Here is a 23,429-nt window from a genome sequence, read left to right as displayed (position 1 = left end):
AGATTATTACAAGAAATTTAGGCATGTGTGAATATTTGAGCACTTCAAATATTCAAACAAATATTACAATATTCGAATTCACTTTGAAACGAACTTAAATTATTTTAAATTTCAAACTATTTGAAATGAACCAATAGACAAATATAAACCACATGTAAAGGTGGTTTCACTAAAGTGGAGGGGTGCTGTAGCGTGAATACACCTTTCCAGGGAAAATCCGCACTGCCGCAAAGCCCCACTTCAAGGTTAAATGAACATATCACCCTCACATCGATTCATCATTTTTTAAGTTTCAAAGCTCCTTATACCAGCTTATATGCTCTAAGTATAGTAAATTTTAAAACGTAACGCATTTTACAGGTTATCACTTGCACTCTACCGAAAGTCAAATCCTGCCACTACTATTCAAAGTTGTTTCCTCTTCCCTTGAACCAAAAGGAATGACATTTGCACATGCCTTGTTTCAATTTAAAAAAATATTGTGCAATTTAGTTGGGTCATGACAAATACGCTCATTTTTCTTCATAATGCAGTGAATTCCTGTTAAGACGAACTCGGTTAAGACGAATTCTTGCTTATACCGAACAACACGGGACCATTTGTTTGGTTTCCCATAGACTCAATGCAAAAAAATTCGCTTAAGACGAACCGCCCAACTGTACCCTTCTGTTAAGACGAACTTTCGCGGTGATCAACAACGCTAGCGATTCTGCGAAACGAACACTGCAGTCTCGGTGGGGCATTCAGGCGACCGAGAAAAAGCAAAAAAAGATGAAAAAAAAAAAGCGCTTCCTGGAGCAAAAACGCAAAGCAAATCACGACGCGGAGGGCGCGAGATAAACGAAGAAGACCGGTCAGCGGATAAAGCCAGTATCCCTTCTCACCCCCAGCCTGAGGGTGGGGGAGGTGTGGGCTTTATCAGCAAAAAAGCAACAAAAAGAGTGGGGAATTTACAACTTGGACCCCCAAGCCATTGCGTAGTTTTGTATCCCCCCCTGTTCTTCGGTTTCCCAGCTGAAGTACAAAGGAGAACCGAACAACACAAGAGCTTGGGACCCCTCCGCCGTGGTCAGAGGGGCAAACGCAAGGGGAGTGGGGGGAAAAAAAAAGAAAGCGACAACAGGAACAAAAATGGTCTGTGCATTACAATCGAGTACCGGGAGTTGCTCGGAGAATTTCACGTGAGACGGACGTGCCACCCGCGATGCCCCGCTCGCCGTCGGCGCACCGTGACGGCTGCCTCAACCACCATGCCGTGTGCCTCTCATCGGCGAGGCCTTCGCCGCCACGTCACCGACGTGCATCGTGCCCCTGGCTGAATCGTGGTCCCGTCCGTGATGAACTCCTGTGACCGGCTTCCCAATCTTTCCTGTCCTCTTCTCTCTTCGTCGTGCCTGTCGACTTCCGATCACATCCTTCCCTATTTCGTTATACTTTTCTTTTATCCCCCTTACCCCACCCCTATAAGGCACTGCGCCGTGCTGCCTGAAGGCAGACAGAAATTAGGTGCCTTTTTCCTTTTCCTCCCGGACCACCAAGAAGAGTACGAAACCGAAACCACGATCGCGGCGCACTCCCGTCAGGGGGGTCAGGTGCATTGTCATTGCCATGACACAATGGCGGCCGAGCACATGTATTTTGTGGTCAATTCGCGTTGGTTCGTGTAGGACCTGTGCACGTTCTATCTGTTCCCAGTGAAGTGCAAATTGTGATGAGCCATTTTTGACTAGGAAGCGCACGACAAAGGAAGGCTATTTTGCACAGTGAATATAGCTGCGTCGTGTCTTTTTCGTGGCGAGGCTTGTGACCGTGAGTAGCCCGATGGGATGTCTTCAGCTGCACGTCGATCAGGAAAAGTTACTACAGGCCGAAAACGGGAAGATATCCGGACCTCGAAGAAAACCTTGCAGACTTTCTTAAGCAACTCAGCGTATAATGACTTTGTCAAGGAAACAGCACGCGACCGAGGCGTATCCAGAAGTGATCTTAGAGCCAGCAAAACAGGCTCACAGAAGAAAACGAACTGCCAGGACAATAAATTTTGCATTCTTTGAAGGAAAATTGTGCTTGTCTCTTAATTTTTTTTCTAATCGTCCACACAGGAGCATGTTAGTTTTATCAATAAAATGTGGTAGCAAATATCTTCACGAGCATTTTTATTTTTGAACACTCGAAATCGGGTGCTCGTAAGATTCGTGTAAATACTCTGCTTGAAGGCATAGTCTTTATCTAGAAGAGCCAAATAAATGCTTTTTCTTGTCTTTTTGCCCCTCATTGTAAGTCTACTCCATTCAGTGTTTTCAAGTAACATATTTGGATGCACTTGGCATGTTAGCATGTCTCTTTTTGGGGGCACTTCTGATAAGCCGAACTCCTGATAAGACGAACAGATGACCGCGGTCCTTCGAGTTCATCTTAACGGGAGTCTACTGTACTACTATGTGATACATACTATTCGAATTCGATTCAAAATTATTCGAACAAAATCACTAATCGTCTCGAATTCGCTTCAAACTTAAAATTTACTACGTATTCGCACATTCCTAAGGAAGCTGTTAATTGAAGTGCAGCTGAGATTAGGGAATCCTTTTTTGGCAACAATGCCTCTGCAGCAGAAAACATTGCAATACATGAGACTATAATAATACAATATGACTTACCAGCATAAAATAAAGGTATGCATTATAATGTCCTGAAAATGCATAGTGCGTTATGAGGAATGCTGTCTGCGGCATGGGAATGTTGCAGTAGGCGATTGATTTCACCATAGAAAGCTTACGAAAGGTCACAATGCAGTGGCTGCTCACTGTTATACCGATGTATTGATAAAACCTGTACTACACATAAATAACGCTGTGTTGCACCTCCACTGAATGTGGCAGCTACGACTGGCACGTGACACCAGGACATACTCGGCAGTGCTATGCCAAAGCCACCCAGTCACCGCAGCTTCTCAATTATTCACACAACTCACCAACAACGTGGCTGCAATTCAACAGGTGATTTGACTCCTTCTATGTTACTTACTCACTAAAACAACCAAACGGTGAAGAATGAAAAAAATATTTGGTAATAAATCGGGACATCACCTAGCAGCCCATCAAACTCGGCCTTATCCTCCCGGGAGCCGTCGATGACCAGCTTGATCCGGCTGTACTGCAGAGGGTCCTCCACCTTCTGCAAGTTGAAAACATGAAGTACAAGCTCTCAGCGTTGACCAATAAAAGCGTGAGTCCTTACTGGATGAGAGAAGAGCAATATAAAAGTTTGTGCCTCTTTCATCGTCCGCTTTTATTACAAATGAAAGGGGAATGGATCATGGGCTCGTTTCTTTGTTAGACACAATCTTATGAAACCAACAGGCAATGAAGCCAATGAAGACATAGGGGACAGTAATTGTAGTTTTTAACTGTAATGAAGTAATTGTGACATAGATGGAAAGGAACTAAAATGAACAAAAGCGCCACTTTCTCGTCAGTAGGGACTAAACCTACAAAGTTTGGATAATGCGTCCGATGCTCTAACAATTAAGCTACAGTGGCGGTCGTTCCTCTGTCCACACCTTTGCGTATTTCTGTGTGTGTAATCCTAAGAGTACATATTAGCACCACTCGCAGCCATGGCGGCGAGTGTAGAACACTTTTTTTTTTTCAATTTGTAAGTTAACTTTTGTATGCCAGTGTCGATTTTCACAGTTCTTTTTGTACTCTCCTCGAGACGATACTATAAGGAACACACTGTCATATACAGCATGTCTGGTTAAATGCAGTTGCAGGGCTCCTTCAGAAAATGCCGTTTGAACATTGCAGTTATAGCTGCATCAGATGCTGCAACTACCGCATTTACTCGCATACGACCTGCACTGAGAATGCAGCTTATTTGGGGCTTAAGTCAGCGTGCAATGTTTAACGGCAATGCAAGGAAGTGCCTTCATAGCAATATGCAGGACTTAAGAATTGTTCCACCGGAAGTACTTGGGAATACCAGTTATATGAAGGGGCAGGTTATACGAAAGAAAATATGGCACTATTTAGGAGCAAGCAGGGGCTGGCCAGAAGGAAAGAAACAAAAAAAGAAAAGCCACTCACCATCAATTCTAAGAGAAGTTGCGAAAGGTTCTTAAGTTCGTTTGACGGAACCATGGAGTACTGAGTCTGAAACAGGACACGAAGCAATGAAAAGAATGAGACGTTGACCATGACAGGGCGCATTATGTCTCTTAGTGTTTACGTTTAAAAGAGAATGCCAGGTAAGCAGTACACTCCTACAATGATTGCACCTGTGATTTGACGAGAACTGCCGGTCATGTTTGTATGTACAGATATATACACCTCCCTGAAGCTTTGTATCAAGCCTTTCCTTCCAAAAAAGTTGAAGAGTTACAGCTACCATGTCTGCCTTATTACAATTTGGGCATTCCCTTCAAGATGAACTACTAGTATGCTGTACATTTTGAATGTCCGTTGGCATGATAACAGAATCGCACAAAAGAATTATGACCGCAAAGAAACACTCAAAATAAAGATTATGAGACCCTCTATTGAGATGACATGCCTGCAGAAGTGCCAGATTTGCTAAGCAGCTTGTTGTAAACCCTGTAAAGGGAACTATAGAACCAGTTCTTGTGGCCATGTGCTACATGCTAGACAAACCCAGATAAGCACCAGCAGATAAATTCTTCTAATTTCTTATATCTGATGATGCAGTTTTAACGGGGCCCTATAACAGTTCCAAGTATTCACTGAATGGCTTTATTAAAGGAGTTTATTGCCTCACGAATGGACTGCCGCAAACATTTTTAGAATCCGTCAAGTACGAGCGCAGTTACAGGGATTTGTCGCACGCTTTAAGCGCTTTCACTCTCCTTTCGTACCAGCGAGTATGCTGAAAGCTACGCAGTGGGGGGGGGATGACAAGGGGGCAAGAAGCTACCTCTGTTCGTCAGTGCGTGTTATGACCTTGAGTATTGTCTTTTGTTTTTTTCTCCTTCGGGCGCGCAACTTACTGCCAATGTGATAACATGCGTGCGTGCGGGCACGTGGCGGCATCCCGTGACGGCCACAGTAACTATGCAGCTCATGATGCTCAAATGAGCCAATGTCCGAGGACTTCGGGTTTATGGCACGGTCATTTGGGTTTATGGCATTACATGTCGAGAGATGAGGAAGCCATTCCTAGCCGACTGAAAATTAATTGTGTATTCTAGACCACATGCTGTACTATAATGTTTGGCTCGTGTGTTCTCAGGAGCCTCGACTACCGATTGGCAGCGTTTTCTGACCATGCTCAAAAAATGATCTCGGACCCCCTTAAGTGGGATAAGCTTGTCGATAAGAAATGCCTTATTTCTTGTGTATAAGAAAGGCTTCACATATTTCCTAGGTGCTTCCCAAACAAAGAAGACAGGCACTGGGATGCCACCCCCGTTACCGCATGAAAAAGAGATGTACATCTGTCGCATTAGTTACGTCTTGTGCTCCGACCCATACTACTTTTCCTTTATTTCTGGTGTTTTTTGCGGCTGAATAAATTGAGAGGCGGGAAACCATGAACTCACATGGCAAAGTGCATGTCTTTTTCGAAGACTCTTGCTTCGTATAATTGCAGGATCATTGAAATTGACACATCGCTACATCAATTGGCATGAGCTCCTAAACTTTTGGAAGCTGTTTACAACCCACCAGCACAAATTGCTGGCCCCGTCCTCCCTTTTTTGTGAAGACTGCAAGGTACGGGAACTACACTTCTTCAAAATGCTGCAGTACTCCACTCCGATCCACATAACTGTGAGTTTTGCCATCGAATCATTACCACTAAATAATGGCCCGTCCCTCATGCAAGTCTCCTTGCCTGGGACACTTGACGTATCATCAGAAAAATAAGAAAAAAAAGAAAAGAAAAACCCCAAAGGTTGCATGCATATACACTGACTTTAAAAAGTTGGAGAGGATCCCTAAGCATTTTTTTTATGATATGAGAATGTGAAAACATTTTTTTCAGGCTAGGTTGCTGTTATGGAGGGAGTGCTGCAAAGTGGTGTTGCCAAGTTGTTTTGAAGGCCAACTGATGCGGCGTACAAGGGTGCTCTCCCTTTGTAGATGCTACATGGGCGGCCACATGTTGCAGACGTTGGCAGGCGTACATAGTGTGCCATCCATTGATGTGCATTTTCCTTCTCTCCTTTGAGTCGGGACTCCCCCTTCTGATGAGTTTTGCACCGCTGCAGATGTTGGCGCCAGCATTACTTCTGGTGTGAGAGGTCACATGCTTTCCGGACGAGGCTTCTGTGCATGCCAGCTGGGTGTATGCTCTCACCGACTTAGCCAAGAAACACTTTGACGTTAAAAAGCTATTGATCATTCACCAACGAAGAGACATGGCGATGCTTTGAGATCCCCCCAGTGCCTTCCCTCTCCATCCCCTACACACAGATACCATTGCCATGCAATTCGTTGCTCACCATAATGAGCCGAATCACAAGGCTGGAGAAAGGCTCGTTGCAGAAGCTGCATTGCACAACCAGTTGCACAAGGGTGTCCATGAAGCCTGTAGTCTCCCGGCAGGCTGACACAACCTGCAACACAAAGGTTACACAGTGTTAAAAGTAGGGGTGTGCGAATATTCGAAATTTCGAATAATTTTCAAATAGTCTTTGCTATTCGATTTGATTCGCACTGGAATTTTACTATTTGAACTTCCCAAAGACAAATACACCCAACGTCCGATTGAAAGTGATCCCTTCAAATTTGCAATATGCTTCACCTCATTACACTCTCGTATTGCGGCAAAACTGCCTTTCAAGCTCCATTACGGTCGAACTTTGCCAAGACACAGTCAACGTCCGATTGGAAGTGGTCCCTAGATTTTCGTTATGCTTCACCTCATCACACCCCGGTATTGCGGCAAAGATGCCTTTTAAGCTCTGTTACGGTCGAACTCTATCAAGACACAGTCAAAGTCCGATTAAAAGTGGTCCCTAGATTTTCAATATGCTTCACCTCATCACAACCCGGTATTGCGGCAAAGCTGCCTTTCAAGCTCTGCTACGGTCGTAAATGTACTAACTCGAGAAAACGCTGGTTCAAACATGGAGATGAAAGATGTGGCAGAGGTGGGGGCTCAATTAATGCTGTTTTGGACTTGAAATTTGGGCAGGAAGTCCGAAAAATCGGAAGCCGAAGCTTTTTAGCATCCAAAATTTCAGATGTTCTTATATATCGACGTCTACGAGGCAGATTTGGAACTCCGGACTTGAAGGGAGCACACCCTTGTCCGCCACATCAGTTGGGCTTCCACAGAAGTTGAAAGAGGAGAAGCTCAGGAAATGGCATCTTTGCCTATCACGTGTAAAGTGTTGTCGGCAACACTTTGGTTGCACGAAATCATGTAAAGAAATAGAATTCGGCCTCTACATTGCCTCATTCTTGATAAGACAACTATGAAACACCACCTCGCCAGCGCTTCATCAACCTCGCGAAAAGAAACACTTTCATGTTGCTATCTTATAAGAATATGCATAGGAATCCTCTCTAACTTTTTTTTCTGCACTTTCACTTCGAAGTATTCGAAAAATATTCTAGAAATATTCAAGAAATATTCGAAAAATATTCGATTCGATTCGCACTCACACTTCAATATATGAATTCGCTTTGCACCCAGAATTCTGCTATTCGCACAGCTCTAGTTAAAAGTGCTGTTTGTAAAGAGAACGACGCTATAAGAAATCCCAGGCATAACTAACCCGGACAAGGCAAATCACTATCTTTATTCAACACACAAAGCACCCGCACGTCAAAGAGACAGGTTGTGCAAACACGGACACAAGAGAAGTCAAGACACCACAAACGCCGACTAACAAGTGAACAGGCACACAGCAGCGGTAAAGGAAGGTAGACGCAAAAACATATCTGTGCATGCCTAAGCAAGAGGCGATACCATCAATCTAGCATGTGTGGTGGCGTCTACGTGGGAGATAACTGTTCAGGCACTTGATTTCTTCTTTATGCAAATTAATCGACGGTTGGCTCACGTATGCGCGACCACTATTATCGATATGCCAGGCCTCAACAATTAGACGTGTTTCTTCATTCCTGTGCCTGTACAAAACTGCGTATTCATAGAAGGCTCTTTTCCACCGCTGTGCACTTTTTTCAGTTGTTAGTCGGCATTTGCGGTGTCTCGACTTCTCTCTCTTGTGTCTGTGTTTGCATGCCCCGTCTTTTTAAATGAATACCAACCAACTAGGTCAGCTCTCTGTTATTCAAAGCACCCTGAACAATATTCGCAGAAAAAAGAACTCGTTTACAGTGAACTAGACCGGGATTAAAACTTGGCATGCAGGAAAGTTACCGTTCTTGCGACCTATACTTCCAATAGCATCGAAAATGCCAGTCGTAGTGACACTAAAGAATAGCTAAAGCCTAACACAAAAATTACTGCCTGCTACAAACAGCTTTATTCTCAATAAATAGACTCTGGCCTGGATTTTTTTACCTATTACAAATTGACACAACTGTATAACATGAATGCGTTATAAAAGTTTCTCATAGGTGGGTTTTGGTGTACTTATGAAGCTATTATACCTTCTCGCATACAACATGCACACAATTTTTTTATAAAAATGCGAACTAATGTAAAAATGAGAAACGCCAATTCTGGGCTGCAAAGCTGGCTTCGCGGCAGCGCTTCAGAGTTATGCAAAAAAGCCAGCCTCTCGGAAATACGTGGGGATCGTTTTTAGAAATTCTGTGTGTGTGTTTGAGTGTGTGGGTTACACACAAGAAAATACGGTATAAATACGAACCTGTTTTCCAGCCCATAGGCCTCTTTAGTAAAACCGAGTTTGATTGAGTCAATAAAAAATAACAGGAGAATGCCATAAACATATAAAAGATTCAAGATACAGTGGAACCTCATTGACACGATCCTGAATAACACTTTTTTGCATTTTCCACACCAACACTTCACAGGAGTGAAGTGCTTCTAATATGGGTGACCCGAAACTTGATGAAAAATGCCCTGTTATTCCATTCACTCATTAAACAAGTGCCGTTCCAATAGTGCAAGAAAATTTAAATTTAACTCAAACACCAACTTCTTCCGTTGCACAATTTAGGAACTATGCCTGGAAACTAGCACCTTGAAATTTGTGTTAAGCTAATGCGCCTCGCACTATCATCATCTTTAGGTAGAGAGCTCCACAAAGTGACTAAATTATTGGTTTTTATTTACGACTTGATTACAGTTTAATTTCAGCTTTTTTGAGTATGCCATGTCAAAGAACAGAACTGCATGATCTGGCACATAACATTCAGAACTCAAAACGAGAAAAGTGAGAAAAAAAATACTAACTGACCAAAACAGTAAGTTGGCGTAAACCTGGTATGGATCATTGCTAAAAGAGTCGCCTAGAAGTCACTAGCCAAGAGCACAGCTCCACATATTAGTGTCTTTTTTAGCGAGTTACGGTAATACCGTACAGAAATACGGTATTACCGTACCGGTCCTCTTTTTTCGCTCGTTGTGCTTTTGCCACTCCTAATTCCAGTGAAAGTATGCCAAACCTGCTTCTTTCAAAAATTACTATGGGGTTGTCACACCTCATTGTTGCGTGTCAGCCAATGCACTGTCAATGAGGAACCTGCTGTTCGGGGGACGCATTGTCACTGGAAATGGGAGTGGCTAACAAACAGGGAGCGAGAAAGGAGGAGCGGTACGTTAATACCATACCGTAGTTCCGCACGGTATTAGCGTTACTCGCTAAAACACTCAATTGTGCAGTTACAATAATACGCACCTCTCGCAGGTACCGGCATGCCCCTGGTCCAGACAGTGCTTTGCATACCGCCTCTGGCATTGGAAGGAGGTCAGATGGCTGAGGGTATTCTTCTGAAGGCTCTGAAATAGGTGCACATAGTTGGACTACGTCATAAACAATGTCTTTAAAGTAGTCCAGTCACACAACCTGCACGAAATTACGCGAACAACGAAGGGGAAAACATGGTCTGGCAGCATTCAACAAACTTTTTTGAGCATTTTTTATCACACGCATCATGCCCCGTGTCTTCTCTGTTGACCTTTTTGCAAGCATGTGATAGAAAAAGAAAGCCAAAAGGTTTGCTAAATGCTGCCGTAATGCATTCTATAATATCCCCCTCTAATGTGGTCGTTGCTACATCGGCCGAACTGGCCGGCGTGTAAATGACCGCCTTAGAGAACACTGCAATCTAACAAAGGGTTCTGTTGGCAGCCACCTGGCCGTGCACAGCTCAATCTAATGGGATGCAACCTTTATAACAAAGTGACCCATATAACAAGGAACACTCTGGATCCCTGCTTATTTAGTTATAAAGCTTGTATGACTTAACATATAAACTTAAAGGGGTGGTGCCATCAAATTTCGATGTTATAACAAGCCTGTTGTGGGTTTCCTCTGTATGTAAGGACATTCCACACGAAGGGTCGGACACAGCAAACGTTTAGAATATATTTTAATTCACTTCCAAAGTGTACCTGAATGCCCATTCTCCCGATCGAAACCCATCGCTAGCGCGCCAACACTGACGTAGATCTGCAGGATGGGCAACGAAAGTTGTAGCGACGTCACACCAAATCTGCTGTATTAACGTGAGTGATGTTGTGTTGTGTTGGAGTTTCAGTTTCGAAAATGCCTTGTAAGATGCCAGGGGGCGCCGCTCTGGTGTCGTTATTCTACCGGCGCACTTGTAAATAAAAGGAGTGTGTGAGCAGTACTCGTTGTGAGCGGACGTACTTCTTTCCTTCGGCGCTTCGCGCCAACCCGCGTGTTCGGGGCTGGACGGCGTCCCCGCCGGCCGCGTTCGTCAAGCCGGTCTTCTTCGCCTGCCTTCCTCGTTGGGACACCAGCCGCCGACACAGCAAGTGACCTCCGGACCTCCGCCACTTCCGCAACGTACATACCAGCTGTAGTGAACTAGAATATATTCTGGTTCACTACAGTACCGGCAAAGCATCGGTTGCTACATCACTCGCCGAGTTTGGATAACTTCCTGGCTAAGTGCGTCACAGCCTTGTGTGGTCACGTGACTACGCCTCCTACACTTCTACGTCACTGCCCAACCTCGGCGCCCAGAAACCAAAACCGAAAGTTGTCCACATCAAAAGGCGATATCAAATTATTTAGCGAGAATACATGAATCTTGGTGCGTGCATCATGCTTCGTGGAGCTATAGGAAACGCTTACAGCAAAGAACGCGCAAGCCACAAATTTGGTGGCACCACCCCTTTAAAGAAAAAGCAAGGCTCTTGACATGACAGCCAGGTTGAATGCTGAAGCATAGTGAAATCGCCATGTACCACAAGTGTGAAGGCAGCTCAGGTCGCAGGCAAGAATCAGGTGGATCAATGTGCTGTGCAGGTAGCCAAACTCGTGGATTTGGGTGTGGCTCCAGCGCCGAGTGAAGGAGTCCTGCGTGGAAACGACGGCGTCATTTTCTGAAGATGCAGCAGCTGGGCCCAGGACCTCCACTGCCGCTTCGTTAAAACACTAACCCTCTGGAGCATGCAGCAGTGTCAGAGGGAAGGCCAAATAAATTAACTGATTGAGAAATTGGCAAGCTACTGAATAAATTCAATTCATAACAATTCAGTGACACAATGAAAGACATGGTAATCAAGCAAAATATATTCAGTTCATTCAACCACAGACATACAGTGGAGATGTAGCTGGGACATTCTGGATGGATAATTTTGTAAGATGCATGTTGTCTCTTATTTCACTTTGAAATGAATGTGCCTGCTACAAATAAAAAAATAAATAAAAATCTAGTGCCTATAAATACGAGACCAAAAATGAGATTGTCTTCAAGTGAGACAATGTTGATAGATGAAATAAGCAATGATTACAAGAGGTATAAGGGCTATACTTCTTGGAGACAAAGCAAAAATTGTGCTACACTCAAACCTCCTTATAACAAAGTCACATCTGCCACGAAAATAAGTTCGTTCTATCCGAAAATGCATTATAAACGTTTATTTGTAACAGTGTATCTATGACAAGACTATTCTTCATTTACTTCTTTATAACTGATAATTCGTTATACAGTCGACGACCGATAATTCGGACTCCACGGGGAACGTAAATAAGTCCGAATTATCGAATGTCCGAAAAAACGAATGCGCCAGAAAAAAATACTTTTATTGACACTTCAAGGTCCCGGTGGCCGAAAAAAGTTGTCAATGCGTTGCTGCCCGCATTTCCGCTTACGTGCAACCAAGTCCGCCTGTATCTCTGCCAGTGTGATGTGATCGCTGTACGATGACGAGCTGGTTTCGTTCGTGAAGGCAACGCGTCTGTGCCGCGCACTTAGTGGTCGCACAAAGAGGCAGCATGAATGGCGGCGCGGCGCGTTTGGGTTCTCGCCTATTAAATGCGTGCACTACGCATGCAACTGCCCCAGGCCACATGCACTATCGAGCAGTTGACTGAAGATGCTTATCGTAAGGCTCGTCAGCGATTGAGCCATACTGCCGCGTTTGCCACCTGCCGCCATCACGCCTCCGTGCATTTCCACTGCTTATCCGTAAAGACATCGCCGCACGGCGCCGTGATAGCGGCCCCTTTGAATTTCCGGTCCGCTTCACTCCATAACACTTCGGCATCGCGACAAAGCTGACTTTCGGACTCTGCTACTGTCGCAAACAGGCCGACTCGCGAAAGCGCTGGTTCGAACCTACGAGATAGACGCGGCAGAGGTGGGGGCTTCAATTATTGCCTTTCGGACCTGCAATTTGGGCAGAAAGTCCGGAAAATCGGACGCCAAAGAGTTTTAGCGTCCGAAATTTCCAACGTTCTTGACCATTGACGTCTATGGGGCTGGTGACGGTGCAGCGAAAGCGTCCGAATTTTCGAGCATGTCCGGAAAATAGGGCGTCCGAAAAATTGGCAGTTGACTGTATCTGCCGCGTTTCGTTGTCGTCAGAGCGGCCTTCGGCGCTGGCTGTGAGGGCACCATTGGCGCCATTTAACTCAGATCTTTTGAGACAGCAGAGCGTAAAATAAAGCAAGTCTCAAGATAAAAATGAACGCGCGCGCAAAACGCTTTACCGCAGACACATTCGACAGAATGGCGGCGATAGCAGCGCAGTGCGGGGATACAGGAGCCGGAATGTAGGATGTTCGCGATGTCGATACGATTTCCCACAGTTGACCAGTGCCTCCAAGATCAGCATTTCCAATCCCAAATCTGAGGCATAAAGTAGCGATCGAAATAGAGCCTCATAGATCTCCAATTAGCTTTCGTTTTGATCTCTGAGGCCATACTTTGTATGGTACGGGTGCCGGAGGAGATAATGGCTGGCGATTCGGCGTGCGCGACAGTCTCGGACAGGGTCCGGATTATCGAATGTAGATCTCGCAGCTGTCCGAAATATCGGTCGTCTTTACACATTACTTCTATGGGATCATCGGCGGTGCCGCGCGACTGTCCGAATTACCGAGCATGTCCGAATTATCGGTGTCCGATTTATCGGTCGGCGACTGTATCCGTGTTCGTTATATCGGGGTTTGAGTGTATTCCTTTACGCAGTCTCCTGTAGCCTAAGAGCAATTTTTTAGACTTGTTGAGAGAAACAGACAGCCCACTGTGAGAGCTCGCTTCTTGTTAGAAAGAAAGAAAGCAGTTTACAAACATACCTCTGAGTCCATGTTGGCACTAAGAGGTCCCAGAAGAAAGGCCATCAGCTTCTCAAAGGCACCCAGATTGAAAAGATGCTGGCACGCTTTCGAACCCTGCGAAAAATATCAAAACCTGCTAAGGGAAGGATGGCGCTATTCTGGGTCGATCCTGTGAGGCGCTTAACTGTCATAGTACATGCTCGTCTTCCCTGATGATTCCCACCCATGCAAGCAATGGCTCGCCACTGCACTTATCTAATTTTTCTACTACTGGCTGTCCCACAACTATGTTATCTCGAAGGCCACACCCCGACCACATCTAAGCATGTGAGCTAGTCATGCAGCTGCTACATTAAGAGATGGTGCGCAAGCTCCTATGCTGGCTATACCTGGCAGCACGAATAGCTAGGTTATCAGAGAAGGCTTCAAGACGTTGGTGTGCACGGATTCAATATGTGCTCCTGGTCGCCTTGGCAGGATTCACCCATGGAAAGCTTCCCACTTGATCACAGGTTAAAAAAAAAACGTACATTTCGAGGTTTTATGTGCCAAAAGCCAGAATACCATTATGAGGCATGCCGTAGAGGGCATTTCCCTGACTACCTGTGGTTTGTTAAAGGGACACTAAAGAGAAAAACATTTTTCTCATATCACTGAATTAATCTTTCACAATTCCAAAATCACCACAGTTGCCCAAGAACGCGCATGGCAAGCGAGAAAATATGCTACAAGAAAATGAAAGTGGTGATGCCATCTTGAAATTCTTGCACCAAACGTTGTGACGTCATAGATTTTGATGGCATCTCTACTAGGTCCCACATAGTTTCTAATCAGTAAAAATGAAGTACATTGTCTTCTGAGGGGACCATAGATTTAACATATCAAGCTTGGGGTAATTTTGCTGAGCCAACGTCGCCAAAATACAACAAATACATTTTCAAATCCGTGATGTCATGAGTGGCGATTTCGGCGCGAAATTTAAGAATGAAACTTTGACCTTGATTTTCTCTTCTATACTGACTCACAAATTACTGCTTTTTTGATACATGCTCGTGCAACTGGCCGGTAGTATCCTTGAACTAAGAACGATAAGAATGCCGTCTACCCACCAGCTGTGCGTAGTTGCTGAGGAGGCCGAAGTACTGCGACGAGTGCCAGCAGTTGTCGGCAACATCCTGGTCCAGGAGGTTGATCAGGCAGGCACCCACCACATCCAGGTCGAGACGACTCTGTGCGTTTGTGTGTCGATCAATCAATCAATCAATCATTCTATCGCCGTTTATCATTAACAAGTACAAACATATAAGCATTGTACAAGGTATACAAACCACGACCAGGTCGACACGACACTGCACGTTTATGTGTCAATCAATCAGTTGACTTTTATCATTAACAAGTACACACATATAAGAATGTTGCAGGGTAAGAATAAAGGGGGTCTTGGGTTTAGAGATTGATGGCCGACCTCCTATTAAATGCATGACCGGAACAGAGTTCAAAAATATATATTACAGAGAAGGCCATGTGCAGCAAAATTACACATTGCTGTTAACTTCTATGTAACTTGTAAAATGCACACAAACTGCGGCACCAATGTGATGCAATTTTCTAGAAGGGGAAAAGAACGCATGAAAAGCCCAGCGATTCACAACAGAATCAGAAAAGTAACCAATGAGAATGCTGGCTGGCCCAAGTTCTGCTAGTCCTCTTGTTAAGTTGAGAGGACAAGAATTACTAAGTGGCAGTGTTGCACATAGGATACTGATAGTACACACTAACAGCAGAAAAAGCTACAGAAACAAACAGACTTAACAAAGAAAAGAAAAAAAAAGATGTCTCGATGACAATGCAATGCACAGGTAAGCAACATTGGTGAGAAAACAATTCATCTTCAAAAGTGCGCTTAGTGAACACAGACACAAACGAAAAAGTACAGGACATAAGGCAACGAGCGCATCGAGCACAACGAGCGCAAAAATGAGTTTTTAACCTCACGTTTGCCACTGAAAACAATGTGTAAAGCTGAAACAATAAAGATAAACTAGAATGCATAGCATAATGCCCCACTAACATTTAAGTGAAGCACAAAGGCAAGCACACACGTTAATCAAGTGCCAATGCATAGAAGCAATAAAAGAACTGCCCGACTGTTTCAGCCATAAAATTTAGTGCACTCACCCCTTCAAGCTTGTGGCAGAAGACCAGCGCCTTCTCCAGGATCTGGGCAAACGTGTGCCTGACTTCCTTGTTGAGACATTCCAGAAGGTATAGCCTGTCAAGCAGAAAATTTAGCGGTAAACACGAGGGAGGTGCGTCAAGTAAAAGAACTGACAACTGGGCTAGTCGGTCTTGATTCATCTCTACCTTGACTTGCACAGCGCAAGGTGCAACATGCACGACATAGAAGCACACATGGACAGCATTTACTTCGTTATCAGCACTGGCCGTGTGTGCTTTTATGTCACGCGTGTTGTGTTTTGTGCTGTACAAGTTAATTCAGACATGAAGTGCCTTAGCATTACCTCTGATTACCTTCAATTACGTCAAGCCTCACTGTAATGAAGTCTCACCTGACATGAAAATGGCTTCGTTGTACTTGAAAATTCGTTACGTGTATTCCTAACATTGTATCAACGGTGAAAATATGCTTCGTTTACTTTGTTAGAAGTGATAGTTCGTTATATCGAGGTTTGATTACCTTGAAAGAAAATGCTCGCCAACATTAGCCAATAGTGGCTAGCACTGCAGTGCTGGTTAGGCTTGTGCGACTACTCAAACGAATATTGCAGTGTTCGAATTCGCTTCGAAATGAATTTAAATTGTTCTAAATTTCGAAGTACTCGAAGTGAACGAATAGACATAAATAAACTGCATGAAACCCCCTGTAAAGGTGGTTTCACTGCAGCAGAAGAGTGCTATCCCGTGAATACACCTCTCCACGGAAAATCCGCACTGCCGTGAAGCCCCACTTAAGGCTAAATGAACACATCACGCTCACATCGATTCATCATTTTTAAAGTTTAAAAGCTCCTTGTACTGGCTTATATGCTCTAAGTATACTAAATTTTAAAACATAACGTATCTTAGAGGTTATCACTTGCATTCTACCGCAAGTCAAATCCTGCTGTACTATTCAAGGTTGCTTCCGCTTACCTTTCAACCAAAAAGAATGACAATTGCACCATGCCTTGTTCCAATTTAAAAAAAATATCGTGCAGGTTAGTTGGGTCATGACAAATATGCTCATTTCTAGGGGTGTGCGAATATTCGAAATTTCGAATATTTTTCGAATAGTGTTTGCTATTCGATTCGATTCGCACTGGAGTTTTACTATTCGAACTATTCGAACTTCCCAAAAACAAATACAGTCAACGTCCGATTGAAAGTGACCCCTTTAGATTTTCAGTATGCTTCACCTCATTACACTCTCGTATTGCGACAAAGCTGTCTTTCAAGCTCCGTTACGGTTATACTTTGCCAAGAGACAGTCAACGTCCGATTGGAAGTCGTCTCTAGATTTTCAATATGCTTCACCTCATCACACCCCAGTATTGCGGCAAAGCTGCCTTTCAAGCTCTGTTACGGTCGTACTTTGCCAAGACAGTCAACGTCCGATTGGAAGTGGTCCTTAGATTTTCAATATGCTTCACCTCATCACAGCCCAGTATTGCGGCAAAGCTGCCTTTCAAGCTCCGCTACGGTCGCAAATGTCTTAACTCAAGAAAACGCTGGTTCCAATATGGAGATGAAAGATGTGGCAGAGTTGGGGGCTCAATTAATGCTGTTTTGGACCTGAAATTTGGGCCGGAAGTCTGAAAAATCGGACGCCGAAGCTTTTTAGCATCCAAAATTTCAGATGTTCTTATATATCGACGTCTACGAGGCAGATTTGGAACTCCGGACTTGAAGGGAGCACACCCTTGTCTGCCACATCAGTTGGCCTTCCACAGAAGTTGAAAGAGGAGGAGAGGCTGAGGAAATGGCATCTTTGCCTATCACGTGTAAAGTGTTGTCGGCAACACTTTGGTTGCACGAAATCATGTACAGAAATAGAATTCGGCCTCTACATTGCCTCATTCTTGATAAGACAACTATGAAACACCACCCTGCCAGTGCTTCATCAACCTAGCGAAAAGAAACACTCTCATGTTGCTATCTCATAAGAATATACTTAGGAATCCTCTGTAACTTTCTTTTCTGCAATTTCGCTTCGAAGTATTCGAAAAATATTCTAGAAACATTCGAGAAATATCCAAAAAATATTCGATTCGATTCGCACTCACACTTCAATATTCGAATTCGCTTCGCACCCAAAATTTTGCTATTCGCACAGCTCTACTCATTTCTCTTCATACTATGTGATATATACTATTCGAATTCGATTCAAAATTATTCGACCACATCACTATTCGCTTCGAGCCTGAAATTTACTACTCGCACAAGCCTACACTATTCGCTTTGAACCTCAAATTTACTAGTCGCATATTCACAATAGTTTACTTTGCTGGCTTTTTTTTTTTTATCCTGTGCTACCGCTTCTCTTTTATAGCTGTACTTGTATCCCACTCCTGCATTACCCCAAATAATGCTGCAGTGTTTCTAAATAAGAAAAACGAGTGAGAAAAGAGAACAAGTTGCTCTTCTGGTCGGGGAATGGGTAAAGACTGTAGGCAGTACACTTATGCATACGATGAGAACAAGTACTCATACTCACTTGACTACACTTTGGCCAGCATTGGCAATGTACTTGAGGAGCCACGATGCAGCAGCCTCGCTCAGTGACATGACGGTCTCGATGCACTTGACCCACTCGCCAATCACCGAGCTGAGGGATGCAAACAAATGGCGACAAGTTGGCATGAGCAAGAAGAAATTTGACAATGAACGGTGACGTTAAATGATTCTTCGAACACATCCGATCCAAATATGCTTGGCAGATGAAGTGCAATCAGTGACCTCACCAGGAAGCGACGAAGGGCAGTCTTGATTATCACGAACCATTTCATTTTCAAGTTTCAAATCCACCCCAGGATATACAGCAGAAGCTCGTTATAACGAAGCGGGATATAACGAACTAATGGATATAACGAAGCAATCGTAATTCCCCTTGAAATTCCCATAGACGCCCATGTATTTAAAACCTCGTTTTAACGAAGCTAAAATTTCCTCGCAATGGATATAACGAACCTTTTTTTTTCCCCACCGAGCATTTACTGATCATTTTGGTACCCAGCAAGTCAATGTCTTACAGCGCGCGATGGTTTACGTCCCATCAAGGATGCGGTAATGCAAAACTCGCGCTCCCGAGGAGCCGCCTGCCGACACGCGCGAGGGTGCGCGTCTGCCTGCCTCCCCTTTCCACTGAAACACGTGCACCCACCCGTGCACGTCACCGACCGCGGGCCTTGTTATTTGACTGTCGTTCGCTGCGTGTGCATCAGAACAGCGTCTCTCTCGGTTCTCGCCACTAGACAGGAGATGGACGACGGCAACGGCAAACGAAAGCGCAAAACGATTACAATCGAGCAGAAGGCGGCTATGTTGAAAGCAGTTGAGTCCGGCGTCAAGAAGAAAATGTGGCCCAAGATTTCGGTGTAGCGTTGAGCACGCTGTCGACGATATTGAGCAACAAAGAAGCAGTCACCAGTGCTGTCGCACGTGGCGTCAAAGGCGACAGAAGGAAGCTGCGAGCCGTCGCCTTCGAAGCTGTTGAGAAGGCGGTCTTCAAGTGGTTTTTGGAAGTGAGAGCAAGCGGCACTCCGGTGAGTGGGGCACTTTTGCAGCGGAAAGCGAGGGACTTCGTGTGCATCATGGGGCACGACGATTTTTTTGCGAGTGACGGCTGGCTGCAGCGCTTCAAGGAGCGCCACGACATCGTCGGCAGGGCTGTCAGCGCAGAAGCGCAGTCCGTTGACCAAGACCTGTCGTCGTGCGTTGTGGGACGCTCTCCTTGACGCCAGAGTTGTGCCCGACTGCGACACCTTCTGCACGTAGTACGTCAGTGCCGGTGCTGACGCGGTGACAACCGAAGAGCTGACAGAGGCTGAAATTGTGCGCGCGGTGACAGGAGTGGTGAATGACGACAGTGACGAATGTGTCGACGACAGCCCGGAGTTGGCGAACACGATGTTCCGACGTCCGGGCAAGCGCTGGATGCGGCAGACGTGCTGTGCCGCTTCTTCGGAGCTCACGGTGATGGCGAGGACAGACGCGACATAGCGGCAGCGGCCGAAAAAGCCATCATCCGTCTGAAGAAGACAAGGCAGAAGTCTATTAAGAACATTTTTTCTGCTAAGTGAGCTGCCAGCTGGTGTGCCGAGTTTGGCGTGAATAAAGTAGCAGTTCTTTGCTGTTCTTTCTTTTTTTTCTTTTGCTAGTTTTTCTCCGTGCGACGGCCGTTTTTCGTTTGCGTGGCGGGCTGCTGTGAGATTTGGTGGTGAGTACATCCTCTCTTGTGTGCTAATTGTCGGTAGAAATGAATATTGGCTATAACGAACTAATGGTTATAACAAAGTAATTACGACTCCCCCTTCAACTTCGTTATAACGAGGTTTTACTGTAGTTCACACCTGTGCTCATGTCATTTTAAGAAGATTGAGCTATTTTTAACATTTATGTTGGGGAAAGATAATTAGATGAACATAACTATTCCAGCAAAAATATGCAATAATCTATCTGTAATGTGTATGTGGTCACTTACACACAAAGCGTCAAACATTATGTTTGGAGCCACGCTACGCTAGTCAAATGTTGCTCTGCTCTAAGTTTAATACTTTCCCTTGAGCCTTTTGAACGTCGCGCTTGAGTATATTTGCTAGCTGTCAACGCACAGCCCTGGAAATCTTCAAGACAATTGGCGAGTGTGAAACGTTCATGAACTGGCTGCCCCCTCCACTGAAAAGTTAATTACGCAACATGCTCATTCGATGCCTCATTTCCTACCTGTCCTTCTTCTTGTACTTGAGGTAGGTGTTGAGAAAGAAGTTCACCGCCAGGTTGAGGCTCTGCACCATGAGCTGCTCATAGTCTGGGTGATGCATGTTGTCCTGAGGCGAAACACACAGTCGAGGATATCACCGACTGAAAGTTTCAACACCAATCCCCAACCATGCGCATCTATCTTTCCACTAAATCAATTTTCCAGGATAGACCAGGCTGAAAGTTGTAGCCAGCACCAATAAAATGCTAAAACTATAAAAAGTCACTGTTCGAAGTAGGTAAAATTGAACTTTTCAGTTTTCAGAAATTGTAGGCACGGTAATTTACCCTTATTGTTAAATCGCTCCTGATAGTGTGAAACACGCTATAAAAACCATTGCTCACTGAAACTGTGGTAGATGAATCTGCGGTCGCTATCGATGTTGGCTGGTTGGTTTACAGCAGGGGTCTCAAACAAGCGGCTCGCAGACATTTCGCTAGTGGCCCGACCTGCATGTGACTGATCTCAAGCATCTCTTTCGTGAGGCACCCCGTGTGGCCACCAGGTGTTGAAACATAACCATGGAACAAAAACTACATCTCTCAGAATCGGTGCCCCTATTGCAGTCATTCCGAAGAACAATATTAATATGCTTCTCGAATCCCGATGTCGAAACCCTTTCAGAAATTGCCCATATATTAGATATAGAGGTTAGATATAGAGGGGAAATGACGACATTAGCTGAAATTTTGTGCAAACAACAGGGAATGCTGCTCACCAGGTTGATGGAGGTGAGGGAGGCCACGAAATCAAAGTAGTGCGTGTTGTAGACGTCCCGGTTGCGGGCGAACTGCAGGTTCTGCTCTCGCACCTGCTGGCCAATGTGCGGGGGCATGTGCGACGGGAACCAGCCCTGCCGCTCCCCGTGGTCCACCAGCCGCGTCAGCTGACTCAGGCTGTCCCCGCGCTGACGCGCAGCGCCAGCTACCGACGACGCACTGGGTGTGCGCCGCACGGCTGATCTGCGTGCGTGAAGTAAGCCTTTAATCTACCCCTTATATAGTACAGTAGAACACGTCTAATATGTTTTACATGGGACCACGAAAAATATCAACAAGACGCAGTAGCCAGGAAATGTAAAACACAGATGTGGTTAAAATTGGGGAAACAGTACTGCTAAATAATAAGACGAACTCATTGCACGCAGTTCTACTATGGATCAATTTATTCATCAGTTTATGGTTTAAAGAAGTCCTTGATAGAAGTTTGGGGTTTCTTTTGCACCTCTGCCACAATGAAACCCTTTTGGGGCACTTGAATGGCCTTGCGGCAGCCTACACCGCCAAACTCAATGACGTATACGTCCTCAGTGCGTCCAGCGCAGCAACAATTGGCAAAATATCAGGCCCGAATGTTTCGAGAGCGGCGTGTGAAAAGAAGAATCTACCAGTACATAGGTGTCTGTCAGCTCTTTGCTTAGACCAGACGCCAGAAATGTTATACGTGGGCAAACATATCAGCGAGGAAGGTATAAGCAAGGTTCTACTGTACGCATAACAATCAAAACACACCAGATATTCTGCCATTAATGACTTGAGGTTGTGTAAAGTGACATTTCCAGCCATCGTTGGTGAACGCTGTCACCTGATGTCAATGTGTTTCTTGAAGCTCGCTCTTGGCTAAACTTGACTGAAATGTCAAAAGTTCTAAACTATGGTGTAAAGTAAGTTTTATATTATTGCGACAACAGTCCAAATTCCACGTTCACGTCCCAGATTTGTGGAGTGTCATAATAGCATAGTGTGAAGTACCTGCGGTCATCAACTGCCTTGTTTTTCACCAGTTTTGCTGTCCAAAACATTTAGAGGTTGGACAGATGGTGCAGTTTCCATCAAGTGTTATGTCAGTGAAAAGAGGCCTGTATGCCAAACGCACTTCACATGTAGGCAATAGCTTTGTATTGACACGGAGTGACTATGGCAATAGTTTGCAATCTGCAAATCATTTCATACCATTATTAAGCAGCAAGCAACACAGTCAACAAAAAGAGGCCTTCTTCTGTTGTCTTTGCCATGTTAAATTGCAACGGCAGACTTGTAGCAATCTACCGTCACGGTGAGTGAGTGTTCAACTCTGGCATAGAGCAATGCCTCTGATCACAATCTCATTTCTCCCATTGTGTTTCCATCGTTGACAATAACATCACAGGCACTGAGTACTGCAGTATGCCTATCTACAGTCAACGTCCGATTTTTCAGACTTCCTAGGGACCGCGAAATCGTCCGAAAAAACGAATTCATGCTTATTTATTCTGCCACAGTGATGTCCGAAATAGCTTTAATGCCTCCCTGTACACTTATCAGGCATTTTGGTGCGCACCCAGGCTCTCGTGAATCCATTCGGTACCTTCCGCGAACTCCGCTTAACTACATGCCAACCGCCAACTGCAAATCAGCATCTCGTGATGAACGCCGCTGGTACCAGCAATGCGCGGAATAGATTACGGCTCTCACGCATGGAGCGTTTGGAAACGATGACATGGAACACAAATTACTGTGGCGAAAGAGCGGACGACTTGTCCGGCTTTCCCCGATACGTGTGCGCACGTAAACGATACGCATACACATTGCCGAATCTCCGCCGATACGCAGCATTTGCTGCCGTGTGAAGCCGATCGTTTATAGTTGTGTGCAGCACATCGCCGACTAAGCTGACATCGTCACTGTACTGTTACTGTACCGTACGCTTACATTTGTCATGGAAGGGTTCGTGATGACCACTCTGTTCGTGACCGCACACGGGCGTGGCAATGGTGAGTGGGGCTTCGTTCGTGAAGGCAGCGCGTCTGTGCGGCGC

At 45.0% G+C, this 23,429-nt stretch overlaps 1 protein-coding gene across 1 annotated transcript in view; it reads right to left on the bottom strand.

The window, feature by feature from the left end:
- LOC119405289 (ubiquitin carboxyl-terminal hydrolase 24-like) overlaps positions 1–23,429 on the bottom strand; it is a 156,659-nt gene that overhangs the window by 8,528 nt on the left and 124,702 nt on the right. The window contains exons 43-53 of the mRNA XM_049419464.1: positions 21,352–21,595; positions 20,597–20,700; positions 18,369–18,479; positions 15,833–15,926; positions 14,764–14,883; positions 13,673–13,768; positions 11,335–11,446; positions 9,797–9,897; positions 6,461–6,574; positions 4,089–4,154; positions 3,090–3,177 (exon numbers count right to left, since the gene is read on the bottom strand). Of these exons, the coding sequence (XP_049275421.1) occupies positions 3,090–3,177; positions 4,089–4,154; positions 6,461–6,574; positions 9,797–9,897; positions 11,335–11,446; positions 13,673–13,768; positions 14,764–14,883; positions 15,833–15,926; positions 18,369–18,479; positions 20,597–20,700; positions 21,352–21,595 (1,250 nt within the window). The remainder of the gene's footprint in view (positions 1–3,089; positions 3,178–4,088; positions 4,155–6,460; positions 6,575–9,796; positions 9,898–11,334; positions 11,447–13,672; positions 13,769–14,763; positions 14,884–15,832; positions 15,927–18,368; positions 18,480–20,596; positions 20,701–21,351; positions 21,596–23,429) is intronic.

The sequence above is a fragment of the Rhipicephalus sanguineus genome, chromosome 9 (assembly GCF_013339695.2).
Source record: "Rhipicephalus sanguineus isolate Rsan-2018 chromosome 9, BIME_Rsan_1.4, whole genome shotgun sequence".
NCBI lineage: Eukaryota > Metazoa > Arthropoda > Arachnida > Ixodida > Ixodidae > Rhipicephalus > Rhipicephalus sanguineus.
Note: the sequence above shows the minus strand (reverse complement) of the source record. Positions and strands in the feature narration are given on the sequence as shown.